Source organism: Eleginops maclovinus, chromosome 20 (genome assembly GCF_036324505.1).
Source record: "Eleginops maclovinus isolate JMC-PN-2008 ecotype Puerto Natales chromosome 20, JC_Emac_rtc_rv5, whole genome shotgun sequence".
NCBI classification, from domain to species: domain Eukaryota; kingdom Metazoa; phylum Chordata; class Actinopteri; order Perciformes; family Eleginopidae; genus Eleginops; species Eleginops maclovinus.
The window spans coordinates 539,793-563,592 of NC_086368.1; the positions used below are offsets into that span (position 1 = coordinate 539,793).

General features: G+C 42.2%; 1 protein-coding gene across 2 annotated transcripts in view; it reads right to left on the reverse strand.

Moving 5' to 3' along the window:
• The window catches only part of phf2 (PHD finger protein 2), a 49,479-nt gene extending 26,801 nt beyond the window's left edge, over positions 1–22,678 (reverse strand). The window contains exon 1 of one of the 2 annotated variants that reach the window (XM_063911363.1): positions 22,292–22,678. In XM_063911363.1, the coding sequence (XP_063767433.1) occupies positions 22,292–22,389 (98 nt within the window). In that variant the 5' untranslated portion in view covers positions 22,390–22,678. The remainder of the gene's footprint in view (positions 1–22,291) is intronic. The other variant, XM_063911362.1, reaches the window with a different exon arrangement.
• Positions 22,679–23,800: the final 1,122 nt, after the last annotated feature.

Below are 23,800 nucleotides of genomic sequence, written 5' to 3' on the forward strand. Positions count from 1 at the left end.
CACATAAACTTGATATATTTGCAGGAACCAATGTTAAATCAATGCATGAGTTAACTCCATTCCTGGATCCTATCCTTTCTTTAATCACTGCTCCATTGTTATCACTGTGATCTCTTCCCCATACAGGATTGGATCATCGAAGTCTCCATACCACAGGTCAGGTTGGCTTTGCTTTCCCAGAATTTCCTCAAACTTTGGATAAGTCAAGAGTATGAGAGGGGTTTTAGAAATTGTATTATCTTGTCTAATAGAAATCTATCCTGCTATTCCTACTGAGGCTTTGCTTCCTTTTCATTATCGACCCTCTTAACGGCCTCTGCATATGTTTAACATCTAAACATTTGGGATTTCTCTTGCATGATCCTGTACTTCACGATCCTCCAAGCTGCTCTGTGATGTGATCTCCTCCACAATTCCAACATCTGTCCCACATTGCCCAAAAGCATGATTCCTTCCACATCGGGCATCTTTCTTTACACTGAGAGTATGTTCTTTGGCATTTAAGCATCTTAAAGCAGGAGGAATATACTTCCTTACTAGGTAGATAAATAAGGCTTGCATAACTTTCTTTGGGATTTTGAGGTTCAAAATCCATGATTACTGAAAGCCTTTCTACAATTCCCAAATTATTTTAGAAGTAATGTCTCTTTCCCTCTTCAGACCTGTTCTGATATATTCTATTTATATAAATAGTGGGACTCCAGATGACACCACTCTTCCTAGCATCAGATCCAGGTTCAATACATTAGATCTAGTACAGCATTTTGATGTTCCTTATTGGGTGAATGAGTATATGCTAGTTAATTAAGTATTTTGTACACTTCACTTTTTCTAACAGGTGAAAACTCATCAAACACAAGTATGCCTTTCCATTTTTTATCTTGCATTTCAGTTCTCAGCCTCTGACATCGCTGGGTCTCTGACTTGCTCTAGCTCTCTCAACAGTTTCTTCTGAGTTGAGTGCACAAAGACTGGGTTTTACACATCTAATAACTAGATCCTGCTTTGAAAAACACAAGCCTCAACAGCACCAAACGTTGAGTTAAGTTTGTGGCTAACTGAATATGTGAGTTTATACCAGGTCGTCTGCTGATGACTTCTGTTTCCTATTAAAAAGCTCTGTGTTCAGCTGCATTGAAAAAGATGCTCTTTGAAGCCACTGTAGCTTCAGATTCATATTTCCTGATGGAACTCCAGTCGGACGCTCTGGCGCTGCTTTGACTGACTAACAACACATATTGGTTTTCCAGGCTATACGTCATATTACTCCAGAGCTGTTAAAGGTCTCCTATTATTCTATATTTTACCAATATATTGAGGGGCCACATCTATGCAAAAGTTGTCTGTGAAGTGTTTTGCTCAAAATACCAAACAGATCACCCATTGTAGCATGCCTCATATCCCTCTATTTCAGCCTTGTTCCTGAAGTGCTGATTCTGTGACTGTTGCCTTAAATTTGAGCTGAGCTGACGCTGGCCACGCCCCTTTTGAGCGCATGCAGCTCTCGGTCTGAAGAGCAAAGTTTCTAACGGAGAAACTCAGCTAAACGCTGCCGCGATTCAACCCCATATTATGTTCAAAACCACATCAAGCATTATTTCTGAAACACTTCTCAGTGTCTACCACTAGAACAGAAACATTATATGTATTATATAAACTACAACTGTAAGTCCCTCCTGCAGACATCCTGCTGAACACACATACACATTTTGTGAGTCTCCTTACACACCGGGGACATATATTTATGTATAAAAAACATCAAAAAGGGCATTTTGCATAATAGGGGACCTTTAACATGTTCTCTTTATATGTCCGTGATGCAGTCAGCAGTTTGATTAATGCAGAAGTGAACGTGGCTCTATGGCACACCGTCGTGTGGAAGCAATAGATTGTGACTGGCTTAAAATGAAGCAGACATCTGATTGGATAAAGATACTTCCCTCTTTAAAAAAATGCATTTGTGAATCTAGCTGCACCAGGGGAGTCTCACAAATGCAGGGGGTCAGAAAAGGGCACAAGCTTGGTTCCCAAATAAAAACCCAACATGTTAATGTTATCCACCACTCAATTTCATATTCACAATTCACCTCATACAGTTTAGGAAACTTGTAAAAATAAATTGTTAATTGCAAACTTGTTTTTGCATTCACAAGTACATTTTGAGACATGCAACTTTCCTTAGTCACCCCGACTAACCCCCCGACTAACTGTAGTACTGCGGCCTGCTGCTGTGACACAGGGTCCAACTACAAACAGTCTTTGGGTCCAACATACTTACTATATGTTCATACATCGTGCAGTTGCCCGTATCACTGCTCAGAAAATTCATTCAAATTCAAATCTGTTGCTCGTTTGCCTTTCATTACATTTTTTGTTACATATAAATACATTTCTGTTTGCGCACATATAACCCAGGTCACAAAGGGTTAACCAAACTGAAGTGCCCCGAGCCAATCAGAATGCAGTCCTGCAGCACCATAGGTGAGCTACACTGCACAGCTAATCAGAGGCGAGGTGAGGTGTGGTTTTTTTAAGGTATTTTATTTCATGTAAGAGAATCTCATTTAAAAAAAAAAGAACAAAAGATTAAACACTGTACCAAGTTATAGTGTCTAGTTTAAATTAAACATTCTTCATCAGAAAGACAGTTTATTAAAGAAAAACAATTACTTTTATTCAGGATTATTTGAAGTTGATGATGGGCTAAACCAGATAAGGCTTTAGATCCCTGGAGTGAAATTCCAGGGAACCCAACCTGCCACCGTTCTCTCCTGCTGCGGCGGTAGGATAAACACCACAAAGTGTACTGGGCTGCACCGCTCTAATACTCAACTCCCAGCACCACCTGCACCCCACAAAATACAGTGCCACTGTGCCGGTAAAAAGGACAGAGTGTTTCCGTCACTGATCTCAGTGAATGGACTGTGTATTCATTTTATGATATGGTGTGTGTGAGAATAATCAATATATCAAATGTTATTATGTGCTAATAAGGTAATTTGCATAGCTAAAGAAGTGTTGCACAATATTTTATTTGGTTACGCTTGTCTCTCTGAGGGCGACTGAAGATCTGATTGGAGCAGCAATGCGTTAAGATGATGTCCTGCTAACAGTCACTGTGTCACTGCTGTTACAGTAAGGTTACTGCTGTTACAGTAAGGTTACTGCAGTTACAGTAAGGTTATTGCTGTTACGGTAAGGTTACTGCTGTCAGGAGGAAACAAGTTGAATTGTGAAGAACGCTGATGTGAGAGGACGCTGTGTTGACTGTTTGCCGTTTCTCTATCCAAACCTTAACTTTAGGCTCCATAGATCGCTACACTATCCAGTGCCGGCGCTATGGGGGGGCATTCGAGGGCCGTGCCCCCTCTAGCGGTCATTGATGCCCCCCCTAACACAGGACTTACCTCGGCAAAAAAAATATCCCTTTTAGTTATTCTTTGAATATTAAATGTGCAAAGTGTAACTTAAATGAAATAAAATAAAAATAACGGTGAGAACGCATAATTTTGGTTGTGCATGCATAGCAGGCTACTAGGCTTGGTCAACGCTCATTGGTCGCTGAATAAACTTGATTTCGCATTCTAAACATAACAGTGAGCTGCAGCGCGCAGAATCCATTTCAAGTTGTTGGTTTGAAATTGAAAAGTTTGTCCGTCTATATCATAATGCAGTTGGCCTAATTATCGACAATGGATTTACGAAAATGGCTTAGACCTCCACCTCCTCCTCTTCACCAGCCTCTTCCAGCAGTAGACTCTGACAGTCCAGCCACCACCACCACCAGTACAGCCACGGTCTCTGAGAGTCGACCTGGTCCTGGCCCTTCGGCTAACGCTAGCTTCGGACAACCGCCAACGGTCTTAACCAGCGCAGCACAACGATCTACAAGCTCGCCTAGCCAGCGGACAGTGGTTAATGATCTGGGGACTGACGGGCCTGTCCAAATTGTGTTAAAACAGTATCCTGTAACTGACTACAATGGTAAGGGGCGATCATTTGTTGAGAAATGGTTTCACAACAGAGAGTGGTTGGAGTATAGTGTCAAGGCAGACGCAGCATTTTGTTTTTGCTGTCGGATGTTCAGCTGCACTAGAAAATCTGGAACATTGGATGCCTTCGCTAATGTGGGCTATCGTAAATGGAAACACGCTATGGCCAAAGACCGTGGATTTCATAAACATGAAACTTCGAAGGACCACATGTCTTGTTATGCAATGTGGAAAGAGAGAGAGATGCGTCGCAATACAGAGAATGAGGTATCAACCCTTGTCAATGCAAGCCAACTGAAGAAAAACTGGTATTATGTGTCGTCACTAATCGATATAGTTGGGTTCTTGGTTGGAAACCAGTTGCCGCTACGGGGGAAGGTTGATGCTTTGGATGACATGTCGGAGGGGGGGTCTGGACTTTTCCTTTCCATGCTTAATTATACCATCCACAAGGATCCTGAATTGGCTAATGTCGTGAAGACAATCCCTCGCAATGCCACTTACACCTGTCATGATATGCAAAATGAACTAATAAGAACACTCAGTAGTGTCGTGACAGAGGCTATAGTGGAAGAAGTTGGTGACTCCTACTATACTTTGAAAGTTGATGGAACGCGTGACCCCACAGGATGTGAAAATATTTCCATTGTGCTTCGGTTTGTGAATGATTCATACGAAGTTACAGAGCGTCTACTGTGCATCGCTACTTGTCAGAAAGGTGACGCACAGACATTAACTGATACCGTTCTCACAGAGCTGAACAAGGTTGGCCTGGATACCTCAAAAATTCTGAGTCAGGTGTATGATGGAGCTTCGCTTATGTCGGGGAAACGTGGTGGTGTTCAGAAAATTCTACAGGAGAGACTTGGACGTGAGATTCCGTATGTGCACTGCCTCAACCATCAGTTGCATTTGGTTGTGGTCCATGTCATGTCTGCAGAGTCTGCACTTTCAGAGTTTTTTGAGGTTTGCAATTCCCTCTACAAATTCTGTAGGAAGCCAACGGTTGCTATGCATTACAAAGGTGTTCAGCTTAAACGTCTTCTGGAACAGAGATGGACAGGGCATCTTGCCACTGTCTCAGTCATTTGTAAGTCTTTCAATGACATCAAATCAATTCTGACCGATGCTGACACAGTGCTGAACTATGGCGCAGAGACGGGAATGGAAGCTACTGGCCTACTACGCGAGGTGTCTGAGCCAAGTTTCATGTTCCTTGTCAACTTAACCCACAGGGTCCTTTCTCTATTGGATCCACCGAACAAGCATCTACAGAGAGAGGACACTGACTTGTTGACGGGTTTAAGTGTTGTGGCGAGTGCAACAGCATGTGTTAAAAAACTGCGTTGTGATGAGGAGTTTAAGCAGGTGCTGGATACTGCCACAGCCACCAGCGAGTCACTGAGACCTGGGCCCAAACGGAGACGCACAGAGAACACACGGATGGATGGTTACATCGTTATGGGGCCTACAGGAGGATACAGAGCCAGAGGTGATGATGACTGCGAAACTGAACTTCGGAGATTGTACTACAACACGATTGATTTGGTGGTTGGGGAACTGGAGCGTAGATTCAGCGAGCGCAACTCACAACTGGCAAGTGCACTTGCAGCACTAAATCCTGAAGGTGATAATTTCCTTGATGTGAAAGCTGTGAAGCATATTCTCGACCTGTCACAATCAGTTTTAATTGACGCTGAGTTCGAAGTTGCTAAAGAGTTTTTAATGTCACAAAAGCAAGCAATGGAGGGAGACTGGACCATACAGCGCATCATCTCAAAGTACCACAACCATCTGATTGCCATGCCCAGTGTGCTGACTGCTTTTAAACATGCATTAACATTTGGTGCATCTACAGCAATGTGTGAGAATTCCTTCTCCACTCTGAGAAATGTTTTTTCGGAACACAGACGCTCAATGTTACACGAGAGAAAGGCCCGGTTGGTACAGCTTGCATTCGAAAAAGACTTGACTCGCAAATGCACAAGCGAATGGAAGGACACAGTACTTTGAAAGTTCAGCAGCAACACTCGTCGCCTGCAGCTCTTCTGACCGTAAGTTGTTGTTTGTTAATTTCACTTGTTGAAGCCAGCCCTGGCTTTCATGATAAGGCCTAAGCAGGTGAATTGTTGATTAACGTTTACTGGGTCTATCTGCATTTGTGTTTTATACTCGGCTGCCTGTAAAATACATGGGCTTATGACATTTCTGCCTGGTGTGTGGCTTGTCTGTTAGGCTACTTGCTGCCCGAATGCGTGCCTAGGCCATATGTCGTGATGTCAGCCCATAACGTCCGGTCATTTTACCTAGACCTAATATAGCTATGTTGTACAGGGCCCTGTTTATGATGATGAGGTTGTCTAAATGTATATATGTATATAACCAGCCTACCGCCTACTAAATGGTTTTCTGGAGGTGCATTTAAAACTATTTCTGACATGTCAGAGGTGGGCAATCTGTTGTTGTTGTTTTTTAAGTGTCGCGAACGGAACGCTTCAGTTATGTGCCCGGTGTAGCTTCCCTGAGTGACATGATATAGAAATTAGCAACAACAAAAAACTAAATTCGCTAATGAAATTAGCCTATTATTATTATTAATAAAGAAAAACATATTTTGTTTTTAAAATATTTATCAAACGGCAGTGCCCCCCCACTGCTGAACCAATGCCCCTCCTGTAGATCTGCTCTGACGCCGACACTATCCCAGTTTTTCTCAACATCTAAAATAATATTGTCTACTAGGGCTGGGCGATATATCAATATTTGAATAATATCAATATTTTTAGAAAAAAATAGATATAGAACGAGACACTATCGTCAACATCGATATACAGTAGTTTCGTTTTCGTTGAAAGTACAACACAGTTGTTTGAAATAATAGCCCGTTTGAGCCGCGCCTGCCACTGCTTCTCTCTCCCGCTCTGCGTCCAGCTCACTCGCGCGCGCGCGTCACTCACTCACACACTCACACACTCACACACTCACACACTCACACACTCACACACTCACACACTCACACACTCACACACTCACACACTCACACACTCACACACACACACACACACACACACACACACACACACACGTCACGTCACGTCACGTCACGTCACGTTTTTAAATACCCAACAGCGTTAAACATGGCGTCCCAGCAAAATGTCAATCGTGGCGCAGAGCTGGTATGTAAGCAAAAGACAAATGGATCAGTCATTTGGAAATGGTTTGGTTACAAGGTGTCTGACGAGTTAGAGCAACAGGTGATCTGTAGAGAGTGCTTAAAATCTGTCGCTACGAAAGGGTCGAGTACAACCAACCTCTTCCACCACTTGCAGCAGCACCACAAGGTGCAATATGAAGAGTGCTTAAAATTACGTGCCGCGACGCAAACTCCTAAACTGGCTCGCAGTACCCCGAAGCAAATATCTCTTACAACTTGGTTTACAAATGCGGTACCTTACGATCGATCAGGCGACAGGTGGCGGGATATCACTCGGTCGGTGACATACCACATCGCTAAAGACATGGTGCCCATATCGACTGTAGAGAAGCTTGGCTTTGATGAAGCATCGGAGCGGCTGTCACACGGTCTGTTCAAGAAACATTGCCGCAGCTCATTTAAGATGGGCTATGCAGACTGACTGCATGCACCCACCGTTTTGCTGCTATAGCAGCATTTTGCCTTTTATTAAACCAGGCTGTTTCTACCACTATCAAAGTAGGCAGGCAGACTTGATATGTGACCATGTAACCTACACCCAAATTTAGGCTTGAGTTTGCAATCAACAAGGCAGGTTGAAGGGCACAGCGACTCAGGCAGGCTGGAAATGAAAGCACACAGCGGCATGAGCGGCATGAGTTGGAGCGGTAATGTACAACCAAAAACACAACACGTTTTTGAATAAAATAACTAAAAGTACATAAGAAAAAGAAAAATGAGATAACAGTAATTACTCACAAAATATACAAAATACAGAATACACATGTAAGCTAAAAATAACAATAGACAAACAAAAATAAAATAAAGCAAAATAAAACAAACCCAACCCTCCCTCCCAGACATATAAACACAAACAGACACAGACACACAGACACTACATGAGGGATCATCCATCACTTTAATGCAGTGAAGTTTATGCGGGGTTAGATATGTTATTTTATGTTTGACCAAACACCCACCCAACTGAAATCAGGGTCCAAAACTGGACAATCACGTCTCCATACTCTGTCGAGTGATAGGGTATCGTAGGAAGTCTCTAGAAAGAAATGATACAGTGTGGACACCATACCCCTGTTTTTTACAGTAAACAATTTATAAAGAGGATGAACGGGCAAAGGTTGTTGCCATGGGACACCATGTGCCTAGAGCAGATCTGAGCTGCAAATAAAAGAAAAACGAGCTACCTGGCAGATTGAACACGCTCTTAATTTCTTGAAAGGCGCGCAAACCCCTGTCATCATAAATGTCACTCAAGTGGTGAATGCTGCTGTTGTTCCAATGAGAGGATGAAACGGGTCTCCCACCAATTAGCAGACCTATATTGTCAAATATAGGAGAAAGTGTGTGCCACTTGCAGGAAATCTTACATTGTGATTCAGCTGTGCGCCAGATCTGGACGAGATGTGAAACAATAGGGCCAAAGCGCAGTTGACATTGCTTATTTGTTAAATTGGCAAAAAGGATATCTTGCAGGTTCCACGGCCGTATGATATTTTCTTCAAAATTACGCCAGGAAACGGATAAAGTAGGGTCACACCACACCAGTAATGGTCGAAGCACAAATGACCAAAAATACAACTTAAAATTAGGCACTGCCAGACCACCACCTTCCCTCCCCGTCTGTATAGTGGATCATTTCAGTCGGGGACGCTTTGTATTCCAGATAAAGCGCTAAATATTAGAGTGAATTTTGTTCCAGCAGTCAACAGGGGGTAAGAGCTGACAAAATTAATCCTGGGTAAAATGTTCATTTTGACTATTAGGCCCAAAGAGAGTTCGGAAGGCTAATCCATCTTTCCAAATCCATATTGATTCTGTTCCATGTTTCTGAGTAATTGAATGTTACAATGCGATTTGAAGATGGGAAAATGTCTATCCCAAGATACTTGAAGTGCTTGACAACTGGGACACCGGGTGGAAATTGAAGCATTTTTGCTGGCTCATTTAAGGGTAAGAGGGCGGACTTAGACCAATTAATCCTAAAGCCAGAGAGACAACCAAACTCCTCACAGATAAGTAACAACTCAGGCATAGATTGAGTCGGATATTCCATGAAAACCAGAATATCACCTGCATATAGCGCCACCTGGTGGTGAGTGTCACGAACAGAAATCGCCATATACATCTGTTATACGTAATATGTGCATCTGTCTATACCTCCTCATTCAACAGTGTAAAGTGTATTTAAATTACTGTACAGTGTATTCCACATATGTATATATTTCACATCCTCAAATCTTTATTGTTGTTATTGTAAATATTCTTCTCTCTTTTTGCACTATTTTATTTATCTTATTTGCACCATGTATGTTGAGTTGTTGGAGGAGCATGGGATATAAGATTTTATATTGTACATGCTGTGCATATGACCAATAAAACCTTGAAACCTTCTTTAAGAGTAAGGAAATCAGGGCTAGGTTAACATCCCTCAAAAAACTGCCCTTAGCTATCGAATACACTATCATGTCCAAAAGTATAAGACCCAGTGTATCCCAAAATGCTACATAAAACTCGGGAAGTATCCCATCCAAACCTGGTGATTTGTTTCGTTGCATGTTGCATCTTTTAATTCCTCTAAGGAAATTGGATCATAAAGATGGGTGGAATCCGTGACTGTAAGCTGTGGGAAGTCTAGCTGACCAAGAAAGGCGTCACATCTATTCTTGTCCAACTGAACCTCTGACTTATATAAATTGGAATAAAAGGTGTGAAAAGTCTCATTTATCTGTTCGGCTCAGTTGTGACATTACCATTCAAAGATTTAATGGAGGGAATATCTGCAAAGTGCTCACTAGACCGGATTTTTTAAGCCAAGAGGTGACTGGGCCTAGACCCGTGGAAGTAATAACGCTGCCTAACCCTATGTATTAGAAATTCTGACCGTTGTCTCAAAATATCATTTATTTCCTTTTTGACAAGTTCCTGTTTAGGTGCCGTTTGTTTAGAGTAATTATTTTGCAAAATGGAGTCTAGTCGTAATCTGCCCGGATCTATCCTTACATAGATTTGAAGAGAACAATATGGTGTTGCTCCTTATAAAGCCTTTGACTGCATCCCATAGTATTCTCGGGTCCTTAACTGAGCCTATATTTACATCAAGAAATTCTTCCAATTGCATCAGGAATTGTTCTTTATATTTTCCATTTCCTAGTAAAGTGGAGATGAGGCGCTATCTAGTGGCACGCTTGGTTAAATTGCCCAAAGTGGCACAGCAGAATACTCCTTTGTGGTCTGAGAGGGAAATAGGAAGCAACAATACACTATCGATTTTCTGGAAAAGTTGTGGTGAGAAAACATTTGTGCCTGGCTGAGAAAAATGTGTAATCTTTCACCCGTGGGTTAAAAACTCGCCATATGTCCACTAGTCCCAAACTCCCAGCCCAAGATTGCAATTGGCAGTAGCCGACTCCTGATATCTAGAGGCTGATAAAGTTGACCTTTCATTTGAATTCCATACTGCGTTCATATCCGCTCACACTATGATAGAATACTCGGTTAATTCTAACATTTTTTGTGTTAAGGTTTCATAAAAATCCTTATCAAATGTATTTGGGGCATAAGCAAAGATAAGAGCCACCTTTCTCCCACATATTTCCAACCTTGCGATTGTTATCCTCCCTGCCGTGTCTGCCCATAAATCCAGCACTTTCACGTTCCGATTTCGTCTACACACAATGGCTACTCCTTTAGTTTTGGAGTTAGCTGAAGAGGATGCAATAGTGTGATAGAACTTATTAGCAATACGCCCGGAATCTTTACTTAGTAGGTGTGTCTCTTGTAGGAAAGCCAGATTAATTTTCCGGCGATGTAACATAGACAAAACATTAGTTTGCTTGTGAGGCGCATTCAACCCATCGCAGTTCCACACAAGAACAGATAAGTCACCCATTGGGCTGCACTGCTCTCAAAGCTGTCAACAATAAACTGAGTGGAATGTCAAATGACAAACAACCATATTCACTAAACTTGTGAACAAGACCAAAATAAAATGAAGTCCCTCCCCCAATAAACAATCCGTCACCATGCGAGCATTTCCCATAACGTGACAAAGACGAAAACACAACAATTCCCCATGAATTCCCCCGGTAACAAAAACAAGATGATAAAGAAAAATAATTACGAAAAACTAAACTTACAATAACTAAACAGTAAATGAAACAGATATTCCCAATTTGATCCGTGACCTGTTGGGCATGGGGCTGCAAAAAGATTAAACGTAAACCTCAACCCAGTAGTACTTAGAACTTACTAAACCGTTGTTTACAGACTATAACTAAATGAGATCAGCAAAGGCAACAATGATCTTGGGAATTAGAAGAAGGAAAACAAAATGTAAATAGGCTAACATTATAGCATACACTGTTTGGTTAACTAAACGCACATCTTACCGGCCATTGTCCATTCACCTCTGACATGCACATCGGATCCGCCGTGATACATCAAACCACATACCAACAAAACGGCAGTCAGTTTTTAAGTCAAAAGTATATTACATGGTGTGATCCAACAATCAAGCAGTAGGCTCGCAAGTTAGACTGTCCAGCCAAACAAAGATAAACAAAAATATGTCTCCGGACGAGTCCAGTGTCAGACAAAATAAATAAAAATAACCTGCAGAAATAGTCCAGTACTCTGGCAGAGATCCCAGTCGACGCAGAGCAGTAGGAATTTAGTTCAAAACAGTGACGTTACGCAGTTCAACAAGTCCCAAAGAACCGCTAATCACCGTCAGACGAGCGCCTGTGCTCCGGATCCCCATCCCTGCCCATTGCTGCAGCCTGCATCATCGGTAGGGAGACGATGAAGTCCTCGGCATGTTCCAGGGACTGAAACGTCTTAACTTGCCCAGCATCCTTGACTTTCAGTTGTAACGGGGTAAAGGATGAAAAACTCCACACCTTTGGCCCGGGCTGTATCCATGGCTCGGGAGAAAGCCTGAGGACGTTTAACAGTGTAGCTGCTGTAGTCAGGGGAAAAGCGAATCCTCTGTCCATCAATTGTGAGCGGGGCTTTCTTTGCGGCACGGAGGATGTCTTGGCGGGTGGTATAACGGAGATGGTTGAAAATCAAAGTGCGGGTGACGCCCTCCTGCTTTCTCCTGTTGTCGCTGTAGATACGATGAGCTCGCATTAAGTCGCCCTGTAGATTACCTAGGGAGGGGAACCACTTCGGAAGCGAGTGTGTCAGAAATTGGATAGCGTTAGACCCTTCAAGTCCTTCTGTTAGCCCAGTTATACGGACGTTACATCTTCTGCTCCGGTCCTCCATGTCCGCTAGCTTAAGATGCATCAATTCCAGCGTAGCCTCGTGGGTGGCTAGGATGTCAGAATTGTTCACCAACAGGGGCGTCTCTGCATTAGGGGCCGGTGGGGCCGGGCCCCACCACTAGTGGCCGCTGTGGCGCAGTTCACGACATGATCAATAATTCGATTTCCACTAACAACAAGTAATATATATGTATTTTATTCGTAACTAACATTATTGCGTGTTTATTACATGATATGACATAATATGACAATGGTAGCGCTGTAACTGTCTGGTACATTCCAAATCGCTTCCTGTACGTGTTGAGTAATGGTCACGCTTCTCCTAGCAGTCTTCCTCAACGGGCATGGGGCTGGCCCCTCAGCCCGTTTAACCAGGTTAGCAGTCAAAAACACAGTGCGCTTGCTCAACGCGATTTCAATGATGAGCGGTGGGGCACAACTGTTTTGGCCCCATAGCCAATGAAAAATAATAGAAGGACATACGTCACACATTACCATCCACCGTTGAAGCAGAATTCTGTACAGTTAGACCAATCAGAGTTATTTGTTTGATGCATTTTTATTTTATTTTTTTTTTAGGCTGAGTGGGCTTTTTGCTAGTGGCTGCTGTTAGCCTAACTTAGTTAATGTTAGCTGCGCTCCACTGGCACCTAGCCGTTCCCATTCCCATTGAGCTTGAAGACGACGGAGGAGTTTTTCTGCCAGGTGCTAGGCCCACCGGAGAACCGGGAGCTGCCACTACCTCACCAGTCTCTGCTAGTGCGGCTGAACCGGTAATAATAAAGTAGGCCTATATGGGGACTTGTATTCAGGGGTGCGTTTCCCGAAAGAGTCGTTGAACAACTACCATTGTTACATGATAGAGAGACTATCATTTTGAACGCTCTCTCTCCACAGTTACGACAGTAGTTGCTCAACGACGCTTTCGGGAAATGCAGTCCTGGCCCGCTGTGGCATGGTGGCATGGAGTTCAACTTCTGAATTGTGGGATTTGCTTACTGTATTGTACTATAGGCTACTACACCTGGCTTATGTGATCTCTCTTAGTTAGCAGGTTAGCAGGTAGGTGCACTTTACACGACTCACTTACAGCGAATATATGTGTACTACTTCAACAGCCCCCCGCGTGCGCAACCGGGCCCCACCAGTCTTTTCGTGCCAGAGACGCCACTGTTCACCACATCACAACGTATCTTGCCCATCTCCGCCTCCAGTTGATCACGTGACTCAACTCATCAAAATTTAAAATAAATAAAAAGCTCCATCTGCGCGCTGCATGTGCTATGATGCATCAGCCGGAAACCCCCTCAGACTTCATTCAAGCTGTGCCTGGTCATAGGTTACTTCTTTCAGACAGGAAATCCAAAGTGTGGGATCCTTCTGAGCGAGTAAACAACCCCACAAGATGACATGCAAACTCTACTGGAAAAAAGCTGCCTCTGTATCCATGCAATCGGCGCAGCTTCCTGAATGCAAGCATCATAACAAAACAGGGAGCTTTATTATCCTTGACAACGTGTGTTCCTTCCTCAGACTCAGAGGAAAACAGCAGCAGTGAGTCAGGCAGTAACCTAGCTTTGTATCAACATATATAGACCGATAATATATCGTTCTGAGTTCAGAAAACTATCAATTCAAGCTTTCTTTTCATGATGAGGGCTTGATGTGCGCAAGGATTTTTGCCGACGAGCATATCGCTGTATCCATTTCCTGTGTAGTATTTATTGGGTATTCAGATATGGAATTATAGAAACTAGAACTAAATGCTCCGCGTGTGTGTTTGCTGCTTGTTCCGACACACATTAAGAATCCTTACTGGAGCTTCTGCTGTTTGTACCGCTGTTGGGCGGACAACTTCATGATTACGTGTACTTTTAGACAACACAACAGTGGATAATGTGTATCACCTTGACATTTATTGAAGGTAAATACTAATACTGTAGTAGACTACGGCTTGATCCGCGAATGTATTGTCTTACTTGTTTTTGTTCTCTCTCAGCAAGGGCTACTAAATAAAAAAATAACGACTCAAAAAGCACGGCAGAAAGATTATATTGATTAAAAGGTTTCAAGTCCCCATTTAGACATGCTGTTATAATAACGTTCTTTATCATCCTTTGAAACTGAAAGCATTTTGGGAGAAAGAAAATAAATCATTATGATTTTTTTTAAATAAATTATAATATATCATATACGTGGGACGATTAGTCGAATAATTGCCTGAATTGACGACTATTAGTCGAAGAGAAACAACTTTAGTCGAGGGCAGCACTAGATCGAACCCTGGAGCGTTTACCCCCTTGGTGCGGTTCGTTTGGGTTGGTGTGAATGCAGTCCGAGGCCTCTGATGTGAACTTAACAACCAGACTCTGGTCCGCTTAAAGAGGTGGTCTTGGGCCGTTTGCTAGTGAACTCAGGAGAGGTTCATTGCTGGTGTTAATGCAGTCTTCAAAATCTTTATTGAAAGAATGATGCACAATGGATTTAACCAGAGTGATGAGTGAACAGTGTTGTGTAGAAGTAAAAATCTCCATCAACAATACATAAAATCATCTGATCAGAGCCGCCTGTCATCGGGGAAACTTCCTCTTTAATGCAAGACGTCTGTCATTATATGTGTTATAATGTTTTTTAACGTGTTTTGTCTTAATTCTATAATAATATGCGCCATCTGCTTGAATCTGTGGATATGCTCTCCAGATTAACAGCAGCATGAATAACCTGCCGATGCTCCATGGTGGAGGCTACGGTACAAATTACCGGGATTTGTGTTTTTACCCGCTTAATATCTGACCAATTGTTGAACAGCATTTCCATGCACATGACTTTTGTTCACAGTTTATAGTCTCTTTGAGGTTTGCTAGTGTGAACACAAACCAAACCTTTTGAAAAATGAAACATGAGTCTGGTGCGCACAAGACAACCGGACAATGAGGTGTGAATGCGAGCTGAGACACAAAAAGCTGAATATTAAATGATAAACCAAAAATACGAGTCATATGGCATATGGCGTTTGCTATTGATTCTTCATAAATCCATGGTGAATTAATATTAAAAGAGTAATTATCCTCTTTTCAGCTCTGAATAACTGTGATCGTCGGTCAAATTTAATAAGCACTACTTTCTTCGATGTACTGCGTAGAAGATGCACTAGCAGCAGACCCGATAGCCTTCACCTTCTCTGCCTCCTCTGCTCCCTCGCTTGTGACCTGCATTCCCACAGTTTTCTTGCGAATCCAACGCAGATTCCTTCCCAAGCTTCCATCACCTGCCATGCTCGGGCCGTCCTGTTGCACCCGTCAATCCAACAAGTCTGTGGCTAGCGACCATTGACTCCATGCTTACAATAGAAGGCTGGTATGATACAATATACTCAATGTTGCTGTATCATGCTGCAACTTCACCCTTCCACCTTGCATTATCTGACTATTACATCCCGTCCATCTGGTCCAGCCTTCGCACGGTCACACCCCCACCGCGTAATCACAACACACAGCATGTGTACTCCACCTGCCTCCGAACACCGGTCAAAGCAAAGCAGCCCACACAGCAACAATCGCTTCTGAGATATCACGGACAATACACAGATTTTTTCTGCTTAACTGCAACTTGGCAAAAAACCCTAGAATACTTCTCCCTCAATCAAAAACCTGCTGGATATACCTATGGGGAAAAACCAGCACAGATGGGCAAGGCGGCAGAATAGTGGAATTACTTCGGCAAGCAATAAAAAAAAACAGCAATATCCATCCCACCTCATCCTCAGTTGGACACCCCTGGTCTTACTGTTATTTATCCCCCGAATTCAAAACCCCACATTGTCAACCCCTCCCATCTCTCTTCAACTTTGTTTGCCACCATCTTTGACTCTTTTCTTTCACCCCAAACACCTCCCCACTTGACCTGGTTAACACCTACAATGATGATCCTCCTGTCTATACAAAATTGACCCATACAAACCAAACCTGTCTCCTTCACCAACTCAATCTCTCCGAAACCAAGTGCCATTTACTGGAAGAACAGACTCACTGTACACTTGGATGCCTACAAACTCCACCAACAACAATACAGAGACTCAACACATCTGGCTCCGCCCTCTACTCTTCATCATAAAAAAATATATACTTTTCTCCATATCACACAAATTCCTCAAGCCCATGGACTCCATCTCCAACTCCTTCACCACTTACAAATGCAACTCTTCCCTTTCATTTTCAATTGACATAATACACAAACAACTGGCCGCCTGCTCCTCCACCACAACTAGAGTTGTTCCGATTCCGATACCATCCAGAAATGTCTCTGATACTGCCGAAAATGCTGGCATCGGTATCGGCGAGTACTGAAGTCCAGGCACCGATCCAATACCACGTAATTTATTAAAATAGGAATCTATTTACTGGTTAGCACCGTAAGCTCTGACACAGTTCTTCTTCGCCGCTCTTAAAACAGTTGCGCTGTGCTGCCATCTGCAGCCTGCTGTTTTAGAGGGGCGGAGAAGAATTGATCACCTGACAACTGTTAGAAAAGGAGCTAGCACTAGCATATCATGTCAGCAGTGTGGCAATATTTCACGCTGGATGCTCCCACCAGCAAGACTGCGACATGCAACACATGCCAAGACAACATTTCGAGGGGTGGCACGAGTGTTGCTAATTTCAACACCAGCAACTTGATTAAAACACCTGAAGATGCGTCACGCTAAACAGTATGAAAGTTTACCAAAGCAAAGGGGAAAAAGAAGGACAAGCTGCAACAGCAAACTCTGGAAACAGCCTTCCAGCAAGGAGATACATTCCTGAAAGACCGCCCAAAAGCAACAAAGATAACAGATAAAATTGTGGAATTTATTGTCCTGGATGACCAACCCCTGTCTGTCGTCGAAAATGTGGGATTTCGCCGCTTAATGGAGCATTTGGAGCCAAGGTACTGTTTGCCAGGTCGTAAATATATCTCTGAAACTGCGCTACCCAAATTATACGAGCCAGTTAGGGCACACATTTCGTGTAAGCTTAAAGACGTGCATGCAATCAGCTTTACCACGGACGTGTGCCCCATGTCTTTGATAAGTTTAACGTCACACTGGGTGGACAGGGTCAACATTCATTTGTATTCATTCATGTTTTACAAAGGGTTTAACCTGAGCCAGGCCTTACCACAATGATAATCATATCACAGTCATGCAGGCGTAGAATGATTTTTTGCAACATACTGGTATCGGTACTCGGCAGGGTGGGAATTTCACGGCGGCCATGGCCTTCATTGCCCCTCGGTCTGGCCGTGATGCCCCGAAAATAATTGTACGTCCTACGGCCACCATGGCCGTTGTGCCCTGTTACTGCTAAAATCTCGAAGTTGCTTTAAAAGTGTCAGAGCGGTGGTCTGGGCTCTGAACTGCATTAGTCCTTGTAGCTTAGATTGTTTGCACGAACCTCACATCGCATCATTCAATCATCATTGTAGCGACTCGCTATAAGAATACAAGGAGGCCTCGTGTCTCTTTTTGTCCGTGAGTTTATTCACTTCTGAGATATGTTACTGTCGTCCGTAACCACGGCAAAACAGAGAAGAACGTTAATTATCACACACATATATACCGTTTGCTCTCTCATAGCATTCCCCCGTCTCTCTCTCTCTCTCTAGGAACCTCCCTTCCCCTCACCCAGTGGCGTTTTTATATGTACAAAACTGGTGGGGCACGAACAACTTAGATATATAAAGGCTTTTTATACCTTAATACATGGAGTAAAGAGCGCTATCACAAAGCAAAACTTAACAATAACAGTGATGCCTCAGCATGAAAACATCAGACTGTAGGAAAACACAGACACTCGTCACCGTGGTTACAATAGTAATCGACCCATCGATATATAAACTATACTTTTGCTCACCAAAGCTCCAGTAGATGGTCAACTTCTTTCATGTTCTGTTTGTATTATTTACCGCTGGTGATGTAGTCTAAGGTCTCTCGTCGGCTCTTCATAACTACACTTTTCGCACACACACTTACAGCCAATCAGCTCTGACTTATGAGATGACTTTCTCAGTGGGGCTGCGAGCGCTTTGCTCCCCTTGTGATTAGTTTTTTGCCGCACATATTGAATGAAAAACTACTCTATTCAATGCGCAGTGTAGTAAAAAAGTAATTTGTTTCCCATGTCATTCGTGTGTTTTTATTATCAGAAAGTTAAGTTCTTTATTTGTAAGCTCCAAATCCTAATTTTTCCCTAAATGGCCTTTGTGCCCTAAAAAAATTTGTGACACAAAAGGCCAAATGGCTTTGCCCCTAAAATGATGAAATTCCAAGCCTGGTACTCGGTATCGGCCGATACCTACAGCACAAGTATCGGAATCGGTAGGGAAAAAATGGTATCGGAACATCTCTAACCACAACTGTGCTTCAACCCAAAAACCCCCGCCGCCAAGCCCCTCACTTACATCCTTCAGAGAAATCAAAGAAAGCAATCGTTTGTCAACCTGTCCCTTTGGCCCTATCCCCACCTTCCTTTTCAGGACTGCCTCTCCCCAATCATTAGCGACATAATCAACTCCTGCCTGTCCACTCGCATCACCCCCTCTTCTCTCAAACATGCTGCTGTCCCCCTCCCCCCATACTTAAAAAAACAGGACTTGACCCTGACAATCCATACAACTTCCGGCCTATCTCCAGACTTCCCTTTCTGTCCAAAATGGAGTGGAGCAGCTGCTGCTCAACTGAAATCTCATCTCAACTCCAAAAACCTCTACTAACCCTTCCAATCGGGTTTCCGTTCCTAACAAAGCAAAAATCACAAATGACAGACTTCTCTCAGCAGAGTCCAGTGTTTCAGCCGACCTCAGTCAATGTTCGTTTAAAATACATATTTTAATATCCCTTTTACACTCACAATAGCGGCCCTATCAGGCATATATTTATTTTATAATAAATACATGCCCACATCTCTAACATCTTTGTGTGCATGTTATGAATATGTGTGTGTAAAGCTAAGCTGTGAGGTGGGTTGTGTCCGATAAAACTCTGATGGCGTGAGTTGTAAAGTTGTAAATTGTGGTTCAAATGTAATCTACTGCTTGAATGTAGGTGTATAATATCTAATTAATTCTGTGCAAGCTGAGAATATAGGCTATTTTAAGAAGGTCCCCAACTAGCTTCCCGATCACCGTCCTAGTTCAATGTATTTATTCTGAGGATTTATCAGGCCGCCGACCGTCACACAGGAACAACACAGTGGAGCATTTTGTTCATATAATTCATAACGGATAGGAAGATGTTTCCTTTGTTTAAATGTCTCTTTTGAAATTGATTTATTGTATATACAGTATCTGTTATTTGATATGGGAACAGTACAACATTTGTTAAATAATTGACTTAAATATACGTTTTTTTTCTAGTCATCAATTTCATCACACAGTATATTGTTTAATTTATTATTTCTAAATGATAAAACTTATTTTCAGATTGTTTTTATTCATTCTGCTGATTAAATTGTTTTTAAAAGTTAAACTATTTAACCCAGAACACATCGGACACAAATCAAATCAAAGACGGGATCACATAAAAACATTAGGCCCCTGGTGCACGAGACTGTAGTTAATCTTCCCATAATGTTGAGACAAAACAAAAGCAAAACGTGTATGTACCAGTGCCACCCAGTCCAGAGAAATTGCCTATTTAGACACTGATAAGCAGCAGAACCTTACTAGGAACCATATTTCGGTTCCCAACCTTTGCAACTATTTTCATTTGTATGGCCCCAAAATCTAATTCAGTAACAAAGGGTTTTGACTGTAAATGTTCAAACATTTGACAAAAGGCAGACTAATGCAAATGACGTATTTCCTCATCCAAAATATATTACAACCTTATTGCAAAAGCTCCTCAAGGCCAAAATGCTGAAAATGTGACGTACTAAAATGTAGCATTCGGTGATGGTTAACTATTTGTGATATTATCAAAATTTAAACTGGAAGAAACCTAAATAAAGCAATTGTTTGAAGCATCTTAAACTTCTTTACATTCAAAAAACTAAATGCAAGCTGTTATAGAGGAGTGTGTCAAAGTACATTGGGTTATTTGTGTTTGTTTGTTTTAGCATGCTCAAACTGGAATCGTGGAAGTTTGGTGGAACTGGTACTGAACAGTACATTTCCGTTATGATGACAATCCTAGTTAGAACATCCTCTTGTGACATGCATGTGTAAAACATCAAAAAGCATTGTCCAAAGAAGTGATACTCTTTGCCACACATGTTGTATGTGGAATATTTAGCTAGATAGATGAGATCCCCAGGGATCATTATGGTTCAATGCTTGTTGGTTTGTTGATGTTGCAGTCATACAGACACTTTGAATTACATGACCTGTGCTGAACATGAACTACACTGATAACCAAATGATACCATAACATTCAGCCTTTATCTCAGAACTAAGATCCACACATTCAGTTCCTTTAAGAACAATAAGTCAGGGCATTAAGGATAACTGTGTTCGTCTTGATTCTAAACATAAACTGCTATCAGGTATTTTTGTATTTTGAGTTAAATAACCTCATTGAATACACATGGGGTGCTGAATGATGTTTTTTTTTATTCTAAGCAGGTATGTAGGATGTAAGGGAAATATATATATTTTAACACTTTTCTTTCGCTTACTATTGATCCTATTGATCATGTACCATACACCTGCCAGACCTAAACTGTTCTGTAATAATATATAAACAGCATCAAGCTGATGTGGGAACATTTGTAAAAGGGTCTTTCTTTATTGCTGGTTTGGCTTTGCTAATGCATGAGTGGAGGTCATAGCTCATTCCCAGCTATAGCTCCTCACTTTTGATAAAGCTATACAGTAGCCACAGCCAAGCAGCCAGGGGGAGCATTAATGGGTTAACATTCAGGCGCGTAAATACTGTCCTTTGATCTAAAGGGGATCGTTCACCTAACGAAGCACGATTAACACCTGATGTCTCCCCAAAAGGCAAGCAGAGTGCCGCCGAAAGGCAACAAACAGACAGAAGAAGGGCATAAAGCCCGGCGATACATGCATCATTACAGCCCGCTGATGCAGGCTTCAGCCCGGGCTACTGTATTTGACGTTAAGGTGGGGAAAGTGATGAGCCCGTTTCATCACAGTAAAACAAAACAACCAGTATTTACAAGTCGAAATAGGGTTACTGCCAGCCCTGCTCACTGAACGATAATAACTGAGCCTGTGTCTGTTCCCGCTGGAGCTCAGGGCTCCAGTCCGGGCTATTGTCAGCCATAGCTGCTGCCGCCTGGCAGGAAGGCAGCAGGGGCTCGGTTCAGACTCGGGTCGTGATTTTCAGCCATGATCTGTAGAAACCCTCGGTGAAAACTCGCAGAACAACGGTTACACAAAAATAAAAGCAAAGTATCGGCCTAAAAGCGGCTATTAAGAGGGAGAATGGAGGACAAATGTGCCGCGAGTGTGCCGAGGCTTCCCTCGCTGCCTGTGCCGCCCGCCCGCTCTCTAACCCGGGGAGGGTTTGTGTGGGCTATGCGGGATGTCAAATACACACCAAGTGCAGATAATAGACAAAGCACAAAGCGACAGAGCGGTACAAAACAACGGAACTTTTAATAAGGGAATCTATTTTGTTTTATTCGCAAAAAATGTCACAGCCCGGTCTGTCTATATTTAACTCCGCCTTCCCCTTCTTCTCCAGCGGCCTCTCTTCAGATGTACACGGCCGAGCGAGATCCACAAAGCTGTCAAACGCGCCGAGAGCTCGCCATTTTTGTTTGTTTCCAGCAAATGCAACCCGCCACAAAAACACAACGTGAGCAATGTGGGCTTACCTTCCGTGGAACCAGTCCTTGCAAGCATCGCACTCGATCATAAACTGGGTCACGTCGTAAGGTAATCTGCAGATGCAATATACTGGTACAGTCGCCATGTTCAATTCACAACTACGTCGGGATAGACTGGGGGGGCTGCAGGAGGAACAACGTCCTGCAAACAATATGATCCAATATGATGTCCCCCAGAAAAAAAGCCAGGGGCAGAGCCGCCGGTCGGACACATGAACCTAAACGCACCACTCCATCACAACACGACCGGAGGCTGGAAACGACGGAGGCTTGTGTAGAAGGCTTTCCTCGATGCATTTATCATCATTATTATTATTTGTATTATTACTATGTGCATGCCCCCTGGTGACTGCACTGCACCGAGGCGCTCATATGAGGAACCACTAGAAAATGAAGCCTCGATATGCTGCCTCATAAAGAAATAAAGTAAATGTTACGTCAGAGATTGCTTTAAAAAAACACTAGCCTTTATCAAATAATAATAATAATTAGCAATTACATAATTGCTACAATTATTACGTGGTATATGTTTCATCAAAGAAAATGTCATTAAAAAGGAGCAAATTAGTAAAAAGTAGGAGATCGTACATTATATCATCATTTGTTAGATAAGGTATCAATGTTTATTCATTTAAGAAACAATATCAAATCGTGAAATTACAAAAGCCATTCACTGATTATTCGTGTTTGTTAAATAAGGTAACATAAGTTATTTATTTTTCTAATAATTTCTCATATGGACTTGGTACCATTAGCGTTATAACATCTACATTTTATTTTATTTAAAGGCTGAGCACTCAGGCTATATTTGTTTTATATGTGTTTCTATAGTTAAATCAAAAAATAAAAAGTGCAATCCTCCTTGTTTTGAGTTATAGTTGTAGAGTAGATTTATTGCAGGAATTATTAAATGAAAAGTAGTCACATCTCTGGCTGCATATTTACTATGCATTTATTTTTAGAGGCCTTGCAATACTTAAGCCTCTGTTTTTCCTACTATTTGCAAAATGGCCTCGCTGCATGTTTTCCCAGAAATATGTAATCGTTTTAAAGTTGGGTCTCATAATGATGCTGCAAGTCAAAGTTCACCCATACCCATCAGCCTAGATGATGTAGTATTTGTACATGCATTGCTATTTATTTTTTAATAAAAACATTTTTTAATTGCTCAAACACTTTTTTTTAAATCAGGGCTCATTTTCTCAAAACACTAAACACAGAATCCAGGATCATTCACAAAAACAAACACTCAAAGTGCAAAACACCTCATATCTTGCAAAATGAAGCACTGCACCCAAAACTACATTAAAACTTACATTAAAACTTACCAAAACCAAACTTTAGCACCAAATGCCACATACTTCATTGATAGTAAATGACACTTTGTTCAACCAACTACACACGGATGTGATCGATCAAAAGCACACTCATTTTTACGGGCTTTTTCTGTATGGGGAGAATTCTGCACAAAAGAAATGTGTGCAGAAACACAAATGT